The sequence below is a fragment of the Chiloscyllium punctatum genome, chromosome 26 (assembly GCF_047496795.1).
Source record: "Chiloscyllium punctatum isolate Juve2018m chromosome 26, sChiPun1.3, whole genome shotgun sequence".
NCBI classification, from domain to species: Eukaryota; Metazoa; Chordata; class Chondrichthyes; order Orectolobiformes; family Hemiscylliidae; genus Chiloscyllium; species Chiloscyllium punctatum.
The window spans coordinates 45,028,532-45,054,079 of NC_092764.1; the positions used below are offsets into that span (position 1 = coordinate 45,028,532).

The window sequence follows — 25,548 nt, forward strand, 5'->3', positions numbered from 1 at the left end:
TAGAACAGAAAACCAGCAACAAGTCCTCGAGCTTCTTTGAGGCTGACTAATGATAAATCAATCCAGAAATTTTAAAATAAGTATTTTTAACAGTAGATATATGCACTATTACAATGTCTTTGCAATTGTCAAATTATACAAATTATCATTCAACTATAGGCCTGAGCTGTAGGGGTAAACATGTCTTGAAATGGATCCAATGTTTACTTATGATTATATTGTAGGGTGGTTGTAAAGAATGATCCTTTCATTATTCAATAACAGAGCTAAGAAATACCAAACCCATGTTCAGTTTCTTAGAAATAAATGCTCCTCACAGCTTGATATAATGTTCTAGAAATACAAAATGCTTTCTCTGTATAGACTAAATTGGCTAATTCTTGTGCATCTGTCTATTATTAATGAGTAAAAAAGGATTGGTGAGGTACTATTATTTTCTGCACATTGGCAACTTTGGAATATAGAACAAATTCTTACTTCCTACAATATCATCTGAAAACTTTTCTTCAGAAATATTAATGCTGGATTTCTCAGTGGAGCATGGTATTCAACCTTATTAATGCTGTATACATGCCTTCTCAAACTGTTTACTTGAGAAAACGGCAATAATATCTTGAGATCTACAGATTGGAACAGCACATTAGTGAAATCTTATGAACATATTACCCAATACTAAAATGACCTGATAGATCTTGGTCCTTTAAAAAAAAAAGAGATCTTTTGTACAAAGACTATAGATTTGCTCTGAAGCAAGAGGGGATGATTCTTCCTAATCTGTTCAAAACTGCTTCTCATTGAAAATACTAAACTGACTTGAAGGCAAAAATGTAAAGAGCTGAAGTCTCAAGAATGCTTTCACACAATAATTTCCAACTCTCTGGCATGCATGAGTCCTCAATAAAATTTTGTAAAGACTCCAAAATCAAGCTCCACCAACCAATTTTGTATTTTAGTTACACTAATTAATCACAAACAAATTTGGAATTAAACAAGAGCTGGGGCAATTCAAATATTAATAAAATTTATGATTAATACCTGATTAGTTCAGTTTCTTTCTTAGGAGTAATGAAAGCATTGGTTGCATACTTTCAGTCACTGGTTAAAATTAACAAGGTACAAGTCCAAACATCAAGCCACCAAAAGATGCAATAAGCAAAACACACAGGGAATCTAAAAATATCCTGCAAATTGTAGAAATAAAAAAAAAACAAAAATTCAGATCCTTTCCTGGAAGTGAGAGTTGCCATAAATTTTGATCTCAATTTCAGAAAATGGATAAAAGTTTATACAGAACGTCTAAAACTTGCAGGGGGGTCAAAATCAAAACAGAAGTCATTACAAATGATTAAAAATAAAGACTGAATAGGGAAACCATTAACTCTATTGAAGGATCACATATTGTGATCACATTATGTCTTCCGCCCTCTTTAAACCAAAGGGATTGGCTTTAAATTGAATCTCAATATAGTATACTATACTAAAATGATTTACATGTTCAAACAAATGCATTACAAAGAAAAAGGGGAACCTTTATTAAGTTCAAACACCTATGTATTCTTCAGTTGTTACAGAAGACATCCCTTCACTTTAAAATACTATCACATTGTAACACACTGAGAACTAACGTTTCTAAAGTGATTGTGGATTTTTCTCCCTCCTCCTGCAAATTAATTAGAAACTTCATTTAACAGAGGTGTATATCAATACATTAAAGAAATTTAATTACTTTAATTGGGATACTGAACATATTGTTTGTCATCAAATCAATGCAGCACTGTTACAATGCTCAGTACAAAAAAAAAGCAGTCAAGTGAACAGTTGTACAAATCTGGCCAAGATAATACTGTATGGTGATATTTATTCAACTTGCTTCTGTTGATATACTTGCTTTCAGCAACACAAAGGAGCGCATGTCAGAGTGCTTTGAGACTCCATAAAAAGGTATCACCATACAATAAAATCTTTTTAAAAAGTTCTCATAAAACAGAATGGAGAAATTTTTTAACAAGCATCTAACAAATGAAACAACCACTGCGAAAGATACATTTACCAAGGTTTTCCCAACCCTTTCAAAACCATTCATGGCGACATTTAAAAGTTACAAAAAAATGGTCCTTTTACATGACATTGGGCATACACCTTCAAAAGGAACTTGAACTTACAATGGGATCTTTCTAAAATACTACAGTTCACAACTCAGTCTGAGAATATTCAAGGTGTTCGTTGTATTCGTTCAGTACAATATCTTGGACTTCTGGTGCTCTTCAAACAAGGTTTTGTTGGATATACAAACTCCTCTCTAAAGCAATGTGCATTCTGATGTGTCAAGTGATGCTCCTTACTGCAGCTGGAGTCTAGCACCTAGTTTTAATGGATGACCTACGATAAAAGAACAAAATATTTACTTCCTGTACAAAAATCACAACAACTTCAGGTTGCATGGTTTTGCAAAATGCTTGTCTTATTTTCTTTAATAGCAATAGGACAGCAGCACAGAGCAAGATCATTTGTAAGAATGGAGACACAAGATTCAGCCATACAGCCCATCAGTAAGATGGCAACTGAAACATATCTTAGCCATCTTCAAACCCTCCCTGCTCCTCACGATGCTTTAATTCTGAGTGTCCAAAAGCCCAACCTTCATTGTGAATATATTTGATGACTGACTGAACATTTACATCACCTTGGGTTAGAGAACTCCCACAAGAAATTTTTCACCTCTAACATTTCATATGTAGAATATTCATTTCACCCACTCAAAGGCAAGTATATCCTTCCTTATGTGAAGAGACCAAACTTTACAGTATTCAAGGTGCAGTCTCACATGATTGCAGTGAAAATCTCAACTTTTAAGCAAATTCCACCACATATCAAATTTCACACTTCCCCATGCTGTAGTCTATTTGTCACCTAATTTAATCTACTGCGTCCTTTGCAGCCTATATGCTGACAACTTCGTTTCCCACCCAGCTTTGCATAATTAACAAAATTGGTTATGTAACATTTTGTCCCCTCAGCTAATATAGGTTGCAAATAGGTGGGGTACAAAATTATTCCTGCCACACTCCCACTGGTTACAGCCTACGAATAAATTTAGACAAAATCAAAAATGACCCACCTAAAATTTTATACTTGATAGATAGCCACGAGGAGAACTTTCATAAGACCAAAGCCAAAAAATTAATTTTGTAGCCATGATATCCTTGAGATGTTCTTTATTTTAATGACCATTTCAATCGGTGTCCACAAATATGTTTCCTCCTATATGCAACTAAGTGAATTCTGTGTTTTGAAGTTGTGCTTTGCCACCATTCTACATTTGTGTGTTAATCCATTTATTCTGAACTGAACCAATGTGACCATATGTATTTTTTTTGCATTTCTTTAAGAAAAGGATATATTTCACTCTGATACACTGCTGATTATTAAATCCATTTTGCTTCAGTCATTCCTTCACATTTCTAACTTTAAAAGACCTAAACCAGACAGATGACCCCCAGTGTTTGGCACAAATAAATTAAAGATGTAGCCCAAATCTTTCCATAGCTAGAAACTGGATGTTAGTTGGAAGATGTACATCAGGACCTGATGGAATCCTTTGGATGCACTGAAGATGTCAAAGAAGTTTAAACTTCAGTTGGGTTGATTTCCACTGCATGGGACCCTCTGCCATTGTCAATGACACGGACCAGACACACTCAAGTTACTTGGAAACATACCACTAGTTAGTACCTGGTCTAAATCAGATTAGCTAGAGTTACTCAATGGAGCACCAAAACTGAAATGTCCAAAATCATCCACACTACTTGAGTCAATCACCCCATGTGACAACATACACATCAATTCAGACTGAAACACTCAATGCTAGGTTAAAACAACTGCCATCTGGTATTGGGTCTTGTTAGCTGTTCATAAAAATTGGAGTTTTACCTTGCCAGAAAATGAATACAATAGCCCCTACACAGGGTTGGCCACGCCCGATAAAGCAGCAAAAAGCCTGTAGCCATAATACTGGAAATTTACTGTATTAACACAATCTCCACGCCATCCAAGTTAGTTTAGTGAGGGTGCGAGTGAGAAGGCTCTCTGCCAGTATGTTTTTTTAAAAGATAAAGTTGCATATTATTTAACTGACTGATGCTGTAAATAAAGTGTAACAGGGATGTGTATACTCCTGCATTACATTTCTATTACTTGGAATGCATTTTTAGATTGGTCAAGAGGTCCACATAATTGATTGGAATAATTATCATAGGTGCCAGGTATTAAAAAGGTTTGCTGCACATACTCAATATTTGGGACAATTCAGAATGCCAATAATATTAAGAGGCAGCTTGGTGGTGGTGGAGGGTTGAAGCAAAGAGAAGAAATGTTAACCTGGAGCAGGCAGAAGAGCCCGGATTGGTCGATCACCCAAAAGTGGAGGTTTTTTCTGAGCAAGAGGAGCATGACCCAAAAGAGGTGGTCTGCCTGGTGTTGGAAGGAGGGGTTTAGGTTTGCTGGAGGGCTGTGGAACACTGCCATCATAATAACCTTCAGTTCCAGTGGGCTGTTGAGCGAGAGAAGCTGGAAAGTAAAAGGTTAAAACATTAGTGCACACTAATAGACAGCTTGCATATCTTAATTCAGATCTCTTAAAAACTAAATACCACAAATGGCCTATTTCTGAGCCTAATCTATTTGTAAAAATGCCTAAATTGAATAATAGCCATATCAAACATTGCACCAAAAGCTTGAAATATGCATACTTACGATCATGTGGCCACTGATAAAGCTCAGTTCCTCCTTCCTGATAGTTTTGCCAATTACTGTTTGCTTCTATAAAAACAGAAACACAATGTGTCAGACTATCAAATTCTAAATCAACTTTGTAACAATTACCAAAAGTAGCACATTTGAAAGTGTAGGTCCATAAATCAAATCTTGAAAATTCCAAACCACATTCCTAAAGCTACCTGTAGTGATCTTGAAGCCAATGCATTTTGGAGCCAGAAACAGCATTAGGAATCTAGGCACTGGTTATTGGTGCTGTTCCATGGAATTATAGCATTCATAATTAACCCTTGACTTCATCTTGAGTATCAAAGGCACAAGGAAGCTAAATACCATTTTTGTGATTGCTGCTTTACCAATCTGGCAGCTCCTTCACTGGCACTGCATTGGTCACAGTTGCAACCATTGTAAGTTCAACTATTGCTCAGATTTTCCCAATTTTGCACTCAAACAGTGCTCAAAAATCTCAAGGTTAACAAAAACAAAACATTTAATACTTATACATTTACAATATAGAACTGAAGAAATAAAACAATTTAAGAGATAGCTGATAAAGTGAGTTCCATCAATATGGACCCTCTGTGCAGACAGAATTATTAACTCAACTAACCTCCTTCAAGGGCCTCTTTTCTTTTGTTCAAATAATCAACCACCTTTTGAAGCTCCTCAGCATACAGATGCTTTCCATCACCCAGCAGGAAAAGGAGATGTCGAATGCTGCTGGGCACAACGTGACTTTCATCATAAGACTCACGATGAAGATAATCATCAGCCAAATTAGCTGCTTTGTGTGCAATCTCAAGGCGTTCTTTTTCCAGAGTTTCACCAAAAATGCGTTGGTGTTCACGTGAAATCAGGTCCAAAGCATCTTCCAAAGGCATATTACGATGTTCTGTTCAAGAAAGGCAATTTCATTTTTCATCTGATATGCAAGCTCTTCAGTGTGTTAAGTACACATTGAGAATAGTTTTCTAAATTATGGCAGTGGAATTTCAAGAAAGTTGAAAAATAGAAAACAACAGAGAGAAATTGTGTGTGGACAAGCTGAGATGGTATATTTGAGAGGAAGGAAAGATGAAAACACAAAGGAGAGCACAATAATTAAGGGGAGGAAAGAGAGAAGAATCTTACATATGTCTTTTCCAGCGTTTTTTGGGGGGGGGGGGGGGGGGGGGGGGGAAGGCACGCGCAGGAAGGTAAACGTTTTAATGCTTTATGTGAAGGATTTAGATTATAAATGCATTAAAACAAAAGCAGTTTGAACATGAAGTCTTAGTTCTGTGTACCATACTCAACCCACAGTCCAGTTATACAATTGCTATCTGCCCCTACCTCACTTAGGGCCCATCGGTTGTAAATTTCAAGTCTTGTATGTCATAAGCAAATTGAAGTGATAAATTGTACATTGCAGACAAAGAATATTATCTTGATATGTTTGAACACAGTATAAAAGACATGAAACAATGATTAAAGTACACATTTTAGCACCTGTACAAAGTATAACAATTTGAAAAGTTAAAGTAATTGATAACCCAAGCCTTGAAGAGTCATTCAAAACCCACAGGGCAAGTTTACTGACTTTAATCATGAAAGAGGAAACAAAATAAAGAAACTTCCTCTAATAAAAACATTGGGTTGAGATATGTGGTTGGCATGGATGGACTGGACAGAAGGGTCTGTTTCCATGCTGTATATCTCTATGACTCTATATGCCCAGTGATATCTAGAACCCCCACTACATGAATAGCATGAGTTTGTGAACAGATCTGACAATTCAAACAGTCTGATTACACTCACTCCTCATTGAATTCCAACTTCAGTTAAGTAATCAAGTACCAAAACTCGAAAAGGAAGAGTGCTTCACTGCAATAAATGCCAAAGAATTTGGGAGGGGTGGGGGGTGGGGGGGAAGAAATTCATGACAATTGAAATAATTCTTTCTTAAAAGCAAACACAGCACTTTGCTTGCCATCACAAAAGAAAATGCTGTGGAAACCACTCAACTTTTTTTTAAAACAAGTTTACAAATAAATAATTTTGCCAAAACGCTTTTCAAATAAAAATCTCAATATAGCTATGAGGGGAATATGGATGTTTGGGATACATGATTTTGCTCATTTCGGACAATGAGCATCAAATTACCCAGGTATACTACCACACAATAACAATGAAAGGAAAATGACATTATTAGGCTTTTGTACATCAAGGATTCTACAAATGTCTTTATGGAAATTGTATATGTACCTTTGTGGCCTGCATACAAAATAATGACTGTGCACGAAGAAAGAGACTGGTGCTCTCCTCCAACGACAACACAAAATGGGGAACCTTCTTCTCGAACATCTTTCAAAGCAGTATCAAGAGCCAACTCTAATTTAAGGTACACAAGATCCACAAGAAGCCCCAGTTCTTGGACTCGTCGCCCTACCAGTTTGGCATAATCCCTGAAAAATTGATAGTGAATATTTTCCAGTTACATACTCAAACAAGATCAGTAAGACTTGAAGCTGCCAGTAATTAACACGATTAAATTTTTCACAAATCAAAGCCCCAGAGTAAGACCCTATCATAAAAATACATTCATAAGGATTTTAAAAAAATTAAAAAGAATTAAAAACTTAAATTCTTAAAATGGTAACATTTAAACTTTTGTCTTTAGAAAGATAGAATCAGACAGAAGAGGCCCTTTGGCCCATTGAGTCTGCACCAATGCTACACTAAATCTACACTGGTCTCACTCCCATCACTGAGCCCATTGCATTGAATGTTCAGACATTAAGTGCTAATTGGAGTACTTTTGAAAAGGTTATCATTAGCCACTTCAACTACTTACCCTTTGTAGCATATTCTAAAATCCCTCCAGCCCTCTGGGACAAAATGTTTTGTCTCAAATCTCCTGCCTTTTACCTCAAAATTATGCCTCCTTATTATTGACCTTTCAATTGAGACAAACAGCTGCTTTCTAGTCACCCATTCACACCCTCAATCTTGTGTACACCTCTATCAGGTGTCCCCTCAACCTTCAATGATTCAAAGAAAACAACCAGTGCTTATCCAGCTTCATAGTGAAGTCTTCCAACCCAAAACAACATTCTGATAAATCACCCGAGTACCTTACTAACCTGCCATACTTGAGTCAGGGATCTGTGGACAAATAACAACCTGCCCCCCCGCCATGTACTTTTAACTTCTTTGAGTTCCCTTGTGGGATAGGGACATAGACTTTGCTGAAAACAGTTCGCAATGCTTTCAGAAGCCAAATTGAAAGCCAAAATGTACTGCAAGCATTGTAAACAAGAAACTAGTCAGAGTTTAGATTAGATTAGATTAGATTAGATTACTTACAGTGTGGAAACAGGCCCTTCGGCCCAACAAGTCCACACCGCGCCCGCCGAAGCGTAACCCACCCATACCCCTACATCTACATCTACCCCTGACCTAACACTACGGGCAATTTAGCATGGTCAATTCACCTGACCTGCACATCTTTGGACTGTGGGAGGAAACCGGAGCACCCGGAGGAAACCCACGCAGACACGGGGAGAACGTGCAAACTCCACACAGTTAGTAATTCAATATAAATTATGTTATTTTCTTAAATAACAGCCTGAAAGCAAGGACCATGGAGGGCTACAGATTCAACTTTAAAAACACAAAGCAATGGTAAGTCACTGAGCATCCAAATTCCTTAACAACTTAAGAATGAATATCAAAGGTGTAGTAAATTGGCTAGTTAGTCAATTCAAAATAATTTAGTCTCGAACAGACACTCATGGAAAAACCTTTTAGACTTTACATAGAACATAGCAACTTCTGTAGACATCAAATTAGGTTAACATAAACGCTGACTTTAGCGAAGCCTCCAACAAGGTTCAGTAAAGTTCGATCACACGGTATCAAGGGAGAGCCAGCCAAACTGGATACAAAATTGGCTTGATGGTCAGAGAAACAGGGTGGTGATACAAGGTTGTTCAGACTAGATGCCTGTAACTAGCAGTGTGCCACAAGAATTGGTACTGGGTCCACTGTTGTTCAGCCTTTATAGAAATGATTGGGATGAGAACATAGGAGGTATGGTTACTAAGTTTGCATATGACATCAAAACTGGTCACATAGTGAACAGTGAAGGAGGTTATTTCAGAATACAAAAGAACCATGATCAACTGGGGCAATGGACTGAAGAATGGCAGATGTAGTTCAACGTAGATAAATACAAAATACTGTATCTTGGTAAGACAAACCAGGCCAAGACTTACAATTAATGGTCGGGCTCTGGTAATCAGACTTATGGTTGCAGGAACACAACTCTTTAAAAGTGGCATCACAGCTATACAGGATGGTGAAGGCAGTGTTTAGCACGTTTGCCTTCACTGGTCAGAGCACTGAGTACAGCAATTAGAAGACCACGTTACAGCTGTACAAGGCATCGTTGAGGCCACATTTGGAATACTGCACACAATTCTGGCCACCCTACTATAGGAAGCATGTTATTAAACTGGAATGGGTGCAAAAAAGATTTACAAGGATGTTACTGATATTGGAAGGTTTGAGTTATAAGCAGAGGCTAGATAGTTTGGGACTCTTTTTTTCCCCCTGGAGTGTAGGAGACTGAGGGGTGACCTTAAAATTATGATGGGCACAGGTAAAATGGCTGGCTAAGATCTTTTCCCCCAGAGTAGGGAGCCAAAACTAGAGGGCATAGGTTTAAGGAGAAAGGGAAAAGATTTAAAAGGGACACGAGGCACAACTTTTTCCAGAGTGGTGTGTATAAGGAATGAGCTGCCAGAGGAAGTGGTGGATGGGAGTACATTTACAACATGTAAAAGATGTTTAGACAAGTACATGGGTAGCAAAGATTTAAAGGAATATGGGCCAAATGCAGGCAAATGAGTCAAGTTCAATTTAGGAAACGTGCTTGACATGGACGAGTTGGACTAAAGGGCCTGTTTCTGTTCTGAACAACAATATAACTTTATCACTAACAATTAAAGGTTGCTGGTCTGTTTCAGCACAACTGAGTTTAAAACTAGATTCCTGCTCAAAAAGAAATTCAGATGGTAGCCAGTAGTTGAATGAGACAGATGACTGTCCATCATAATGGAGTAGTGTGCCACAGTCTTAGAACAATTCTTAGATTGATGGCAATTCCAAGGAGATTCCAATTACCCAGGTTGACCATTTTGGCATTACATAATATTCAGTTTGCACATTTGACACAAACACACAACTGACAAGAACTGCTTAGATATCAGTCATCTTTTACACTAACCTCCAGGGATCCAAAGATCAGAATATCTAGGTTTTAAAAACTTCACTGCAGTTTCCTTCCCCATTCAAGTTTCACATAACAGAATTTAAACATTTTTCAATTCACCATCAAAATTACCTCATTCTTCCAAGTCTCAGTTTATGTAACATGACTCAAAATTCCTTAAAAAATAGTTGACAGCTTTCCCAGTCAAGTGATTGACAGTCACTTCAGAAGCAAATACTTAAATTTTAATCACAGCTGTTGTTATCACAGGCATCCACTTTAAAAAAACTAAATCCCATTCCCTGGCTCTATAAACTGAAATGCACCCACACAATTTGCAACGCAGTCACAGGAATACTGAAATGAAACATGTCATGTCCTCATTGTATAACTATATAAAATCCCAAAGAATGCATAAATATTGGCCCCACAGCCAGAATCAGTTTTGCAGAATACAACTTTTCAAAAATAAAAGCCCACCTTTGCATTTGTTGTAACTGAAGCAGAAAAGTACAAGTAAATGTGATTCACAAGGAACTACTTGCAAAATTCAAAAATCAATTTCCTTATATTTAATCATCCAGCATGAACATTACCAAATATTCTATGAAGTCCTTCACAGAAAGATTTGGCTTTTTCTTTTGTCAATCTTGCTGTTTAAATATTTTCAGTCCAAATGTCACTAAAAGACTTTCAGTGTTGATTATTTCCTAATAAACTTTGCTTCTACTTTAATCTCATTGTACAAATCACCGACTGACTTAAAAGTGACAAATTAGGAACACTGCAGCCTTCAATACGAATATCACAGGGAAGACAACGGCCCAGATTTAGCAGTTGGAATAACAGTGAAACAGTTGGCATTAGCCTCCTTCATTACTCAGTAAAACTGCCGTGTACATCTGCATATGCAGTTCATAATGGACATCCCGAAGTTTCGTCAGTGATTCCTTGCAGCTTCAGTATAATCTATTAAGTCCTGGAAGGTGGAAATCTCAATGTGAATTGAAATGAATTTCAGCATTTTGTGCTGCTTTTTTCATAAAAGTATTCTTTCAAACCTTGTTGAGTGAGGCATAACTGGATTTAAAGAGCACCCAAAAAAGTTATAAATGCTACAGAACACTCTCGCTGGGATCAAAATGCAAATTTTGCTCATGAAATGTCCATATAGACTTCAGTCAGGCATTCAACAAGGATCCTCATGGAAAACTGGTTAGCAAGGTTAGATCACACTGAATACAGGGAGAACTAACCACTGGATACAGAATTGGCTTGAAAGCAGAAGACAGAAGGTGATGGTGGAGGGCTGTTGTTCAGATTGGAGGCCTGTGACCAGTGATGTGCCATAAGGATTGGTGCTGAGTCCACTTGCTTTTAATCACTTATGCAAATGATTTGGATGTGAACATGGGAGGTATGGTCAGTAAGTCTGCAGATGACCTGAAAATTGGAAGTATAATGACAGCAAACAATACCTCCATACAACAGGACCTTGATCAGATGGACCAATGGACCAAGGAGTGGCAAACGGAGCTTAATTTAAATAAATAGGAGGGGCGGCATTTTGAAAAGGCAATTCAGGACAGGTCTTATGCACTTAATGGTAAGGTCCTGGCCAGTGTTGCTGAACAAAGAGACGAAGTGCAAGTTCCTCGAAAGTCACACTTAGGCTAGTGAAGGTGCTGTTTAGTATGCTTTCCTTTCTTGGTCAGTGCACTGAGTGTAAGAGTTGGGAGGTCATGTTGCAGCTCTACAGGTCATTGGTTAGCCCACTTTTTGAATAGTGCGTGCAATTCTGGTCTCCCTTCTATAGGAAGAATGTTGTGAAACTTGAAAGGGTTCAGAAATGATTTACAAGAATGTTGCTGGGCTTGGAGAGTTTGAGCAATAGGGAGCGACAGATTGGGCTGGGGCTACTTTCCTTGGAGCGTCGGAAGCGGAGGAGTGACCTTATGGAGGTTTATAAAATCAGGGGCATGGATTGAGTTAATAGACAAGGTCTTTTCCCTGGGGTGGGTGAGACCAAAACTTGAGGGCATAGGTTTAGGGTGAGAGAAGGGAAAATTCAAAAGGGACGTAAAGGGCAACTTTGTCACATACAGGGTAGTTCCTGTATGGAATGAGCTGCCAGAGGAAGTGGTGGAGGCAGGTAGAATCATAACATTTAAAAGTATCTGAATAGGTCTTTGAATAGGAAGGGTGAGGAGGATATGGGCCAAGTACTGGCAAATGAGACTAGATTAATTTAGGATATCTGAATGGCATGGTCGACTTACCGAAGGGTCTGTTTCCATGCTGTGCATCTGATTATAAATGATAAGTTGCTTCATGATTAATTTAAAAAAAAACTTTTTAGTAAGTATGATATTGCACCTTCTAACATGGGTATGCTCCAATTCATAGTTAACTCTCTCAAAAGATCAGAAAGTGAACAGTTGTTCTGGCTTGCTGTCTGAAATCTTTCATTGTGATTAGCTGCTCAAGCTGCTTTATGGCATCACTGTTCCCAGTGAAACAGTCCCTTCCTCTAACACCAGAATGAATTCTAGAAAAGCAAAATCCATGCTGTGCAAATCAGTGGATTATCATAGACAGTTATTTTCAGAATCCAATAGCAAACACCGTCACTTTGCCATTGACTGCAAAATCTGGACTATCACATGGAGGATCATTGAATATTTGAATGGTTTCAGCCAATTCTGAAAATGATAGATACCATGATACAACTTTTTACACAGACAAGGGCATTTGGTTTCAGATAACAGTAGACATCCTGCACTACGTCAAACTTAAAGTGCAATAGACAATAATAATTTCATGATTTTCAACAGGCAAGATAGTTAAGACAGTAAGACTCTGACTGTGCAAGGCACTATCCAAAGCCCAATTCAGATATAACGCATTTTGGTATAAAAGTCCTAGATTTTATCCATGATCTTTAACAGGGTTAGGCAGCATTCCTTTGGGTTAGATGGCAGAAACTGTTGGGGCTTCCACTCATTTACACTCTGGCAATCAGATAAAAATTCAGCACGTACAAATATATGATCAGGTCAGACCAAGTTAACCTCCACTGTGAAGCATTTCCCTAGCCCACCAAATTCTAACAATTCCACCAAAACCTAACAAAGTGCTTGACAAGCTTCATTGAAAAGAAATGTTAAAACACATCAACAAGGCTGTTAGATACAATGAAGTCTATGCATTTGTATTAACAGAATTGGAGCTAATCATTTTGCAAACTAATATCTGTAGCAATTATTAAGAATATATGCACATGCTTCCAATTAAGTCATAGCATTATTTTCTCCAGTCTAACACCAAATCAGTCTCAAATTGCAGTCATAGGATAGAAATTTGTCTGGCGTGGGTGTGCAATATCCAAAGAATAATAAAATAATAATCCAAAAGAAATTTACCCCTGTTGCTTGCTTAGTGCTATAACTACACAGTCAGCATGTTTTTCTTTGTTGTAGTCATCCTCTATCTCTCTGTAGAACTGCTGATAAAGCTCATCTCGGCGACTGTCTTCTTGTCTGCAACTATCTTCTGTAAACAAGAATATACAATTAAATCAATTTAAACAGAAGTTTTAATTTTATTCTGAAAATTTACAGCCTTGCATTTACATTTGCTTTTTCTGGACTACTGAATATTCCAAAGTTTTTTTTAATTAAGTATTTTCAGCTTAATCACCCTTGCTACCCAGGGAACATACCAGCCATTTTGCACACCAAGGCCTTCTCATATCAAAGTGCACTTAACTTTTTATGTTGTCATTTGAGGGATAGATATTAACCAAGACACCAGTAACAATTCTTCCCCAACTCTAACCTTTCTTCAATATAGTCCAATGAGATCAGCCTCTGGTAGTGCAGAACTCCTGAAGTGTTAGCCTAAATGGCTGTGCACAAGTCTTGGAATGGGACTTAAACCCACAACCTTCTGCTTTAGAAGACAAGAGTGCCACCAAATCAATTATAACTGACATGGCATTGCACATAATTAATCCATATTATCCTTCAACAGTATGCTAAATTAATCCTATTGAGGGGAGAAGCTTCTGTTTGTTGCTTACATTAATGCAACGTTTAATTTTAATCTGATTTGCCTTGAAGTGCTTGGAGAAATGTTTAATTGCAAATAATGTTCAACTTCTCATGTTTAAAATATTTTCATGCCTGAATGAGTGGTTTCAAAATAAAGCAGAGTACCTCTTCACATATTTACAACTGCAGATTATGAGCAAATCCAAGATAACTAAACTTCAAAGCTGTTGTTAAACTCTATCACCCCACTTGACTTCCTGCTGTCAGGAAATTATAATTACACACTGCTTACGTAATTATTGTAGCACAAACTTAATAACCAGATGACTTTGAATTTCTGCCCAGACTGAACAGTGATAACAACAAAAAAATCCACAGTACAATTATTCTACGTTTTTTCTGCTTAGGTCAAGTTTCTCTTTCAGGTTAGTTGTCAATACTGTGACATGTGGGTTGGTAAACATCACCACAATGATCAGCAGCAACTGCAATTTGGCAACAGACACCAATTAAAACTTAGTTGCTTCATGTCCAGCTGATGTGGCAGAACTTCTCAATTTCAGTCAATGGTGTGCCATATGAAGACACCCCATCTGAAACTTGCTTGCTACATGCTCTTACCTTTCATAAATGGAAGGATGCTGGGAACTAACTTAATGCATCCTTTTAACCTGATTGCCTCAGTAGCTATATAATCAGCATATTTCATTCCTTCCTTTCAGGGCCTCAATGCTTTCCTTTACTTGTCAGCACAGCTGACAATTATCAGTTTGATAGATTTATCTGCCAGTCAAAACGAGTGCAAAGCATCAAGGTATAAGCAGCTACAGTTTCAATCAACTTAGTCTCTCAAATCCCAGCCTCAACCTAAACTGCTCAATTCAGTGTGCACTTCTGTCAAATATCTGAAGCAACAGCACCAAAAGGAAATATATAGCTGTCAAACCAGTATATTGATACATGCTGTTTAATTCATCCTGTTTGTTAATCTAAGCAATACAACTGACAGAACTTGGTCATCTATATTAAATGACATTGTCCATTTCTGAGCTGCATTACTCTCAACTCAGAAGTATTTTCTGTTATAGAACCCCAAAACACCAATCACAACATTGAAGCAACAGTTCCACAAACAGGTCAGCAGTCTGTTCATTGTTCCATCAGTCAGTAGATTTCCACGTGCAGCAGAGCCTTCAACATCAGACCCTAAATCCCATCAGCCTGAACCAAAAGAATCCCTGTACTGATGAACATGCCTATCCAGGTACACTACATCCACTGGCTCTCCCATGTCCATCTTCATGGTTACATCCTCAAAAAATTCCAGATGATTAGTCAAAGACAATTTCCCCTTCAAAAATCGATGCTGATTCTGACCCATCCTGTTACTGCTACCCAAATGAGTCATAATGTCATCTTTTATAATGGACTCCAGTATCTTCCCACCACTGATGACAGGCTAACCGGTCTTTAATTCCCTGTTTTCTCTCCCTCCTTTCTTGAAAAGTGGGATATTAGCCACCCTCTAATCCGTAGGGATTAAATGGGAGAGATCTTAGTTTTATTCATAAAATGTGGCTCCTAGATGTAGGTTCCCATGAAGGAGTAGAGCATGTTCATTATCCAGCATCCAACTCATATCTGGAAAGGTTGCATTTTTCACTCATGTCCCCCACAGAATTATTGGTCCTCCATCCTAAGCAAGTTTAACCTCACTGCACGTGTAAACAGTAGACGTGCATCTGAACTTTCTAAAGAATTGATAAAGTTCTTCATATGTGTAGACATATTATTGAACTGTTTAAGTGACACAGCAGCTGGAGTCAGGTTAAGGATTGATTTTTTTAAAAAATGTCTATCTATTTGGAGATGTTAGGACACCACCCTGAAGCACGAAACAAACCCCTTTGCTTCTGGTTCTGGGCACAATCACTGCGCCACAACAGTCCTTCTGAAATGGGAAGCATTCTTATTGGCAGAATATGACTACTTGTGCCTGCAAGGATCTAGATTCAGACCTCAGCTATTCACTGCTTATTAACAATTTTGATGACACATTAGAGCTCATAAGCAAGTTCACAAACGCCATAACGATAGGCAACATTTTGAGTGGTGGAGATGCAGCATAAAATTACTAGAATTAAATTGGCAAACTCCTGGCCAATGCATTTATGCACAGGCAAATGAGAAATCAGCAACTTTAGAAAGGTTATAACAGGGCAATCGCCAACTGAAAAGCTAGAAACAGTGGCATCCATAGAAGCTCTTGTGCCAAAGCATACAAAAGGAATAGAATATCAGAAACAGATGCAGAAAATAATTAACAAGTTAATAGAATGTTGGCATTTATAGAAACATAATTCAAAGAGACATTGTAAATGGCCACACTGCATTACAGGGAGTCATTTTGTCAGCCATGTTTATGTTAACTGTCTGTAACAACAAAGCAGTTTCATCAGTCTTTCACTTCTTTGCTATAGCCAATTATGTTTTCCTTTTTAAAAAATTATCCATGTAAAAGTTACGCTGCAGTTAAACAAAACCCTGGTTACAACCATACCTGAAGTACTGAACAATTCTAAGCAAAAAACCTGAGGAAGAATATTTTGGCTTCAGAATTATACTTTATATCCAAGGGTTAAATTACAAGTGTTGCATAGTTTAAGATCCATATCTATCAAGGAACGGGTGGGTAGATGAAAACTACTTTTCCAGTTATGGAATCAAACACATGGGAGCAGAGTCTAATAATTAGCCTTTAGCGAGTGCAACAGGAAACAATTTACCTGCAAGGAATGATAACAGTTTGGAAACTATTTTTCCCACAAATGGCACTTAAGGAACAAACTGTTCCTTGTAAACCTAGAGTAAAGGAGAGATATTGGGAAGGGGTGGGGACAGGGCAGAGTCCTTAGAGCTGAATCTCAGGTGAATGCTAGAAAAGATTCAGAGGCTAAATGACAAATGTGGCAAAAACCCACTTGAATATGTTTACTTGCAGAGAACCCCATCAATAATTCCAGATGCAAAGCAGTAAAAACATTCAAGACTACAGCTCATTAACAACTAGCTCAAAGCATACGAATAGGGACAGCAAAGGAAGTACTCCAAGAATGGAGGCTGGCAAGAATGAGGTGGTACAACTGGAGGTACCCACAGTGCAGTAATATCAACCAACTGTTCCCCATTATTTCAGCCATCCACTTAGCCTCTTCCTAGCATCTTCAATTATCGCCCATTTCACCATAAAGCTACAATGGTTAATATCCTGCCATATGTTAATATCCTGCTACACTTTATGGTTGAGCAGTAAACTGTTTTAAAATCTTTCCTTTGTATGCACCTCAACATTTCTACAACCAATTTCTACATTGCACATTTATGGAAATTGGCAAGTTAAACACGTCTCCTACCAACCCTTCAAGGAATGGTACATGTCTCGATTTCCAGTTCCTAACCTTTTTCTGCAATGCCCCAATCTCCAAACATACTTCTACTTATCTATACCAGTTAAAAATCATAAACAGAATAATAAGCCCCATTTTGTCTGACAATTGGAACTGGTCTTGACTTGGGTAAAAGGTCAGGGAATCTTTTATTTTAAGGAACATACAATTATAAAGAGGGATCAGTGATGAATACCAAAAGGCCTTCAAGCTAACCAGAATAAAATACATGGCAAAACAAAAATTCCAAAGTTAATGTCAAGACTAAGATGTTTACATACAAAAGTCCTAACATTCATGTAGGCTTCATTACATTTGTGGAATTAAACACTAAAACAAAACTGGTAAAATTTCTATGCAGTTTTGTTCATCATTTGAGCACTCAAATCCATTGTTGCTTCATAAATAATCCTAGCTATGACGTGAAATAAAACTATTAGCAAACATATCTAGGCAGCAGCAGTCTTTTAACATATACAGCTTTACTTGCTTTTACCAGTCATTTTACAAACAAACAGGCTGTATATACAGCAAATATTTTGTATGCTACAAGCAGGTGCTAATTCTCAGATATACCGCTCCAGGTGTAGTTGTAATCCTCTGTACTGTAAGGCTCAGTATAGCCACCATAATATTCCAACACTTCCTGAGTCCTGAAAAGCAAAAGAGAACAGCAAGTATAGATATCCAATTTACATCCACTTATACAATTACTTAGTTTGTTTTCTTTTGATGAATATATTTTTAAGCTTTGGAGTTAACAAATGACAAAACAAAACATGATTTGGACCACCAGTTTAAAGAGTGTTTTGCTAATGCAAGCTTCAAAACAATCACATGTGGATTCCATTTTACTCAGGAGCAGGTACAAAAAATTGAAGATGTTTGGTGGTCAAACATTTGTTTCAACCCCAAACTCAAAACAGTAAATGGCTGGTATGGCAAGACGGCCATAAAATGGTCACCGAGATTCATGGTTACACTAGCTGGCCCCAAAAGTCAGAATGCATCCTCTCTATTCCACATGCTCTACCGCATCCCTCTTCTCCTTTTCCCACTTTCCACCTCATGCTCAAATCAGCCAAAGATGCCTGATGGGATTGGATGTGTGCAGCAAACGTGACTGCCACTCAGGTTTTTAAATTGCCCAAATGCAAAGATGGTCACACACATTTAAGCCTGGGAAGATGAATCCCTGTTTCCAAAGCTGTTGGAATGGAAAGATGGGGGTCTGAGCACTGCACAGATTTGTGTTGCTTCCTGTTCCAATGTTGGTATGTGTTTAGTATGAGCAACTGTACATATAAGAAAGATGCTATGCTTCAGTTATATATGAAATCGCTAAGATCACATCTTGAATACTGCCTGCAGTGTTAGTCTCCTATTTTAAGGAAGGATGTAAACTCATGGGCGTAGTTCAAAGGAAGCTTACTAGACGATATATGGCAACCTGCTCATTCCAGTGTGAGGACAAGACAGGTTGGGCTTGCTTCCATTACAGTTTAAAATATTGAGGGTGACAAGATATTGAACAGTCTTGATGAGATGAATGTGGAAAGAAGTTTCAGCCCAGAAGTGGGAGCACCAGTTTTGGAGCTTCCCTTTTAGGGTAGAGATGATGGAAAGTTTTTTTTTGAGGTTTGTGCAACTTTGGAACCTTTCAGAATGCACTGGGAGTGTGGTCATTGAATACTTTAAAAAGATAGAAGTAGATTCTTGTTAGGAAGAGAACCACAGGGCTATTGGGGGTATACAAGCATGTAGAATTCAAAACACAAATAGATCAGCTATGATCTTATTGAATGGTAGAGAATACTCAAGGGGCTGAATGGTCAACTTCTGCTCCTATTTTGACATACTTCCAAGTATGATTAAAGTCAGATCGGCTTTGCGCATGTACTGTCACTGTGCAATCTAGGGGTTTCACAGCCAGGTAGAACAATAATGCAAGGCAGGTTGCAGACCTAATGTAAGCAACATTTACGCTAATGTGTAGCCATTAGAAACTCATTACAATGCCTTGAGGAAACTCTGGACCTGGTATTAAAAAGGGAAAGCACTATGTATTGACTGAAGAAGTCTTTGCAAGCAAAGTGTAAACCTGGAAGTCTAAGTTTGAATATTTAATACCAAATTGAAAAAGGAATAAAAGGAGGGAACAAATAGATAGAATTAAGATAGATGATTGGCTCTTAAATTTTATGGCTTTAGTTTTTATGATTCCATTCCAGCAGTCTATTCCAGAGGTAAATGATTCTGAGAGCTATTTCTTAATTAGCCCTAAATTTGACTAATTAGTTTGAATCGGTGACTCTACTCATCACAAACCCCCCAAGGATAAAGTTAAGAATCAAACAATAGTCCCAAAAAGCCATCCAAAAAAAGTAAACTCAGTTGTTACTAACCATTTAGCCACAATTGCAAAGTATTCCTAAACCTACAAATTACCATGAACTATGGTATGGTAGATAAAGTACGCTTAATCTACTAGACCTGATTAGAATATTATAACAAAATTTCCATTTGAGATGCAAAGGTTGCAAGTAAAATAAATGTGGACCGCTACATGCCTTTAAGAGTAAATTTACTGACACCCACTAAGACGAAAAATTAACACTCAGGTTAAGTAAAGTTGTCTGCTCTGCAATGGTTTTGATTGGAGCAGAGAACTGAAATGCATAGAACAATACAGAAAATACTGCTCCATTATTTACATTTGGAAATACCAAAAATTTACACCCAAGATAAAAAGCTAAAGCAATTATTGGGATCACCACAAAGTTATTTATTTCACACCTGTAGGGATCAACTCTTTCAGCTCCTAAAGGTGATCGGTCTCGCTCTAGATCTTGTCGAGTTGAAAGGATACTATTGAGAACATAAAACAATAACCAAGCTAGTTAAAGAAAAGAAAACAAACTAAATATCCGAGATATCAATATCAAGAAATCCCTATTTAAAAACAAAACCTGCAGATGACTCCGATAGTAACGTGATTTGAAATTGTGCAGAAATGAACTTCATTTGGGGTGGGAGTGTTTACATATCATTGGAGGGCAATTTACTAAGACTAAAACAAAAGTCTCCTTAATCATGATGACCATTACTGAAATTAAATTCATGCATGTTCAGCTAAAAACAAGTCCGATTGAGTTGCAGGACACCCACTATCGAAGAGCATTCTGATACACTGTATAGATCCAAATCTGGAGCATGGCAAATACTGTGAATTTGAGCCTTCAATTGAACGCATTATTTCCAAGAATTCTTTCTTTGGTTTAAGCAAAATACCATTGAAGGTTTCTTTAATTCAGTTGTATCAAAATACTCATACTAACAATCGTCCTCAAATGTGATAAAACAGGAGTTAAGAGCCTTTTGTGCCCCTGCAATGGGAAAGCAGAGGATAAGGATTATTGGCCACAATTTAGTTTTAGCAAAGATAGAATAGTGACGCCCTGGATTTGAAGCACTGTAATCATCGAAAATTCTCATCCTACTCATTGAAAAAATCAAGCCACTAAGACAACCTTTAAAAAAGGGTTACACTGCAATATATGTAAAATCATTTTCAACGCAACATCATAGAAAAAAAAGCACAGAAACCTTCAGTCCAACTTGCCCAAGCCAAACAAGTTTCCCAAACTAAGTAAGCCCCATTTACCTGCATTTGGCCCATATGCCCCTCAGCTTTTCCTATTGACATACCTGTCCAAATCGTTTAAATGTTGTAACTGTACTTAAATCTACCACTTCCTCTGGCAGTTCATTCCACATACGAACTCTCCTCTGAAAAAGCTGTTCCTCAGGCCCGTTTTAAATCTTTTGCCTCTCGACCCCTAGTTTTGAACTTCCCACATCCTAGAGAAAAGACCTTTGCCATTTACCTATCTACGCCCCTCATGATTTTGTGAACCTCTAATGTCATCCCTCAGTCTCCTGCACTCCAGTGAAGAAAGTCCCAGCCTACCCTCAACCCAAATACTCCATTCCTGGCAACATGCTGGTAAATGTTTTCTCAAGCCTCTCCAATTTACTACTATCCATCCTAGAGCAGGTTGACCAGAACTGTAGACAGTATTCCCAAAGAGGCCTCATCAATATCCTGGACAACCTCAACATGATGTTCCAACTCTTATATTCAATGGTCTGAGTAATGAAGGCAAACATTTTAAAACACCTTAACCCTCCCTGTCCATCTGTGATACAACTCCCAAAGAACTACATACCTGAACCAAGGGCTCTGTTCAACACCACTACCCAGGGCCCTACCATTAACTGGGTAAGTCCTGCGTTTGTGCTACCAAACAAAACCTATTCCTTTTACACCACTCAGTCTTGGGTGAATTGGTGCCCCACATTCCAGAACAAAATATTACTGCAAATGTAACTGGATAATCTTTTTATTATCACAGAATTAATTTTGCATACCTCGGTAAGGATGCACTTGCAACATTGTATTCCGCTGTTGCATAGGAACTGGAGGAGAGAGCAAAAATGAAGTAGAATGTCAATCGATAGCCTCAGTTATCAGCCTTTTCCGTAAGTTAGCTAAAATCTCATTCTTTGCACTACTGCAATGTATACCTTGGTCAGAAATCCAAAGGCAAAACAAGATACAGCTAAGTTAACAGTTGAAAAATGGGCAATATAGATTCATTTTTCAAGACATATGCGAGTTTAATACCATTCAATTATTATTACACAAGTTAGTTTAGTGGTTTGTGACCTCAATCCAAACAACTTTCATTGTAGGACATTTTTTCAGAACTAGCTAGCAATAACAATCTAAAAACTACACATCTTTATAAATCATCCTTACCTTCCATCGGGGCTGGGTCTGTGTGATGGACCTCCCCTCGGTTTTATCCAAGTAGACATGTTTGCCTATGGAAATAGTAAAATGGCTAATAAACTATTGTACTGTTTCAAAGATCTAACAGCTTGTTGGTACATGCTTCATTTGGAAATTATCCAATATCCTTAATTCTTTGTTCCAACATAGCAACACCGCAATTGTAAAGGAGCTTCGCAATATCAAAATGATGTTTAGCCCAAAGTATGTTGTTAAGGAGGAATATATCCAGAGATGCACAAACTCCCAAAACACGTACATAAATACCCTCCTCCCTATTCCTTCAAATAAATTAATATCAGATGTAGTAAATACTTCTGCTTGTATTGTACTGGCACAGTACAAAGTTGGTCGTAGTGCAACACTTTTAGAACACCAACAGTATCTCCCAATCCAAAATATTTACACTACTTCTGATTTCTGCAACTTCAGTGGATGACTAAACCTGGTGACCTAAAATGAGTACAGCATCAAACAGAGTTTTCCAACTGCAAAATGGTACTTAATTATAAACCCAAACAAGGATGACAGAACATACAGATCACAGTGCAAAGGTTTTGACAACTAACACCAAATTGCTTATTGCATGTCAATACACTATCTCCAGTTACTTTTTTCAGTACTTGAACTGGATACTTACTGGAACTGTTGTAGTATACAGGCCCTGAAATACATGTTCTAGGCAATTTAAACTCAACCGTATTAGTCGAATTGCAAATCATGAATATTGTTGTTAAGTTCAAACTTTGGGAAACCAAATAACTGGAATAATTTGCAGCTTACTTTTCCATTGTATTTCCCCCACTAGTTTCAGAGAACCTTCACATGTTTGACTTGTTGGTCCTACAATTTGCATAAATCTCAGTCAACTGAACAATCGTCAGTCTCTTAACACACTTTAATCTATCCAAGACTGGTGTATCCAATTTTCCAAAATCCTCTCTTTCTGTATTTCCCCCCAAACATTAACATTTTGAAATCTACTGCAGGCAGCCTGTGTTTTGTCTGCTCACAAATGCAGAGGCTTCAGTTCTGATTAAGAATCCACACTGTAGTAACACCTTGACCTCTCTTTCCAAGAGCTAATTGATCTATTGTGAATTTCCAAAGTTCCAGATTTAAATTTCAAATATTCAGTTTCAGTCAACAGGAGATTGAGAAAAGTATACTAAAACAGCCACATTTTGAAAATAAAAAAGTTTTCATATTATAATCAACATCACTGGAACCTGGTTATTATCCAGAGTATATCAAGTATTTGCTTGAGTATTAGTGTCTTAGTCATCATTTATGGCACAGAAGCCAGTTAAGCTCATGCCAGCTCCCTAGTTTATTTTAAGTGCTTCATACATCTCCTTGACTGCTTCCATTTTCATCATCCGCTTAATGATGAATTCTTTACCTGCATAAAACGTGAACAAACTTCACAAGATCCCAACAAATTGCATACAGAAAAGAATCTCACTACATTCAAGTCATTTTTCTTTCGACTGCAGTGACAATTAAAACTGTGATAAACAGAACCTTCAAACATTAAAATGTGGATTGAAACTGGGTAAATATTAAACAAACAAATCTCATAATAAAACACTGATATGTCGAAACTCTCAAGCAGCTGGTTTCTCTGAAGGTACTTAGCAGAATAGTACTTTAGGCAATTTTCAAGTCCCTTGGCAATAGTTAACAAAAGGATCAAAGGAACAAAAGGAGGCTCCCTGCCTTCATTCCTGATGAAGGGCTTTTACCCGAAATGTCAATTTTCCTGCTCCTCAGATGCTGCCTGACCTGCTGTGCTTTTCCAGCACCACTCAAATATAGACCCTAATAGTTAACAAAAGCTAATATAAATTGTACACTCATTTAAATTCCTGCACCATAAAAAGTTTAAACACACAAAAGATACTAAGTCATTGAATGTCTTGTTTAAAATTAGTTCTCTTGACTAGAGTTTTTAAATATCTTAACAACCAACGTTGAAATCACACCCAGACAAGTACCTACCGTAACCACATTAAAATATTTAATTTATTAATATAACTTCAAGGCTGTCAAATGCATTTCTCTCCACATGCTCCAAAAAAACTGAACTCAATCCAAAGGATTAAAACTATAATCAACAGAACTTACCCTTTAAGATAGTTATAAATAAGATGATCTTCTCAATTTATATTGCTGAATGATCAATCTTCAAACGATGGAAACAAAAGATGAGTTTACTTTAGTAACAGAATGCAGTACTAACCTACCCTCTCCCCTAAAGTTGACAGACCCGAGTATCCCTAGTGATGTGAGTTTTTATTTCAAATCACCAACATTTGCAATTATTAGGCTTGTAAAATTTAACGTCTAAAAAGGCATTCCTACACTGATTACACTTTTTGAATGCGAATGCAGAATGGTAGGAAAAAATTGTTGGCATTTCGACTACAAGCGTATTAAAAGTTATAGAAACAACCCCGTGCAACGCAAGCCGTGTGTTAACGGCATTGCTTTTGGCATCTGTTTCTCGCTGAGTTTTATAAACTAACCGCAACACGGTGGGTGGAGATGGGGAAAGAGAATGAAAAGACAACACCTGAGCAAGCAGGCGACTTCACAACATGGCCTCCGATCCGGGGGCCAAGTAAAAGTTTGGGATGAGAGAACCTGGGGTCTCCTTCGGCCAGGCGGATTTAAATTAACCGGAACACGGGCCTAGGCAAGCCGGCGGCAGCCTCGGAGCGGAGAGAGCAGCCGCTCGGCCGGGCACTGACGGGAGTCAGCGGTCCCAGGGCCTTCCTCTGCCGGTCGGGCCGAACAGCTGCGGGGCCCCAAGGCCTCAGCGCCGCCCGAACAGAAACAAAGAAAAAACGCTGCCGTCAAAAAGTAAAAACACGAGCGGGCGCAGCGACCAACCACATAAACACAAATAAATAAACCAAATAGAAAATGGAGGGGCCCGCGTGAGGGCGATCCGGCGGAGAGGTCCACCCGCCTTCCCCCACAGCCCGAGCCCGAGCCCGGTCCCGGTCTTTTCCCTCTCCCTCTCTGTCGTCAATCACCTCAGGTTAAATCGAAGCCGCCGTTCACCTCCTGCTCGCACTCGGCTCGGTCATCAATCCGAACCGGAACCGGAAACACCCTCCTCCGTTGCCGCTTCACCTGACCTGCCCGCGGCCGGGTCTCCAC

General features: G+C 38.1%; 1 protein-coding gene across 5 annotated transcripts; it reads right to left on the reverse strand.

The window, feature by feature from the left end:
* Nucleotides 1-1,508: 1,508 nt before the first annotated feature.
* Nucleotides 1,509-25,541, reverse strand: LOC140496481 (nuclear receptor coactivator 5-like). Of its 5 annotated transcripts, none has more exons than XM_072596263.1 (12): nt 25,422-25,540; nt 24,508-24,565; nt 22,348-22,412; nt 21,957-22,004; nt 20,322-20,393; nt 18,102-18,178; nt 13,450-13,579; nt 7,018-7,217; nt 5,384-5,665; nt 4,753-4,818; nt 4,378-4,566; nt 1,509-2,379 (listed from the first exon to the last, which is right to left on the reverse strand). In XM_072596263.1, exons 3-12 carry the CDS (start codon nt 22,404-22,406, stop codon nt 2,339-2,341), a joined length of 1,164 nt encoding a protein of 387 aa, XP_072452364.1. In that variant the 5' UTR covers nt 22,407-22,412; nt 24,508-24,565; nt 25,422-25,540; the 3' UTR covers nt 1,509-2,338. The 5 variants fall into 5 exon arrangements, with proteins under 5 accessions (XP_072452364.1, XP_072452365.1, XP_072452367.1 ...); XM_072596264.1 differs by lacking the exon at nt 25,422-25,540 and adding an exon at nt 24,956-25,237; XM_072596266.1 differs by lacking the exon at nt 20,322-20,393 and having other exon boundaries at nt 25,422-25,541.
* Between the last annotated feature and the right edge of the window lie 7 nt (nt 25,542-25,548).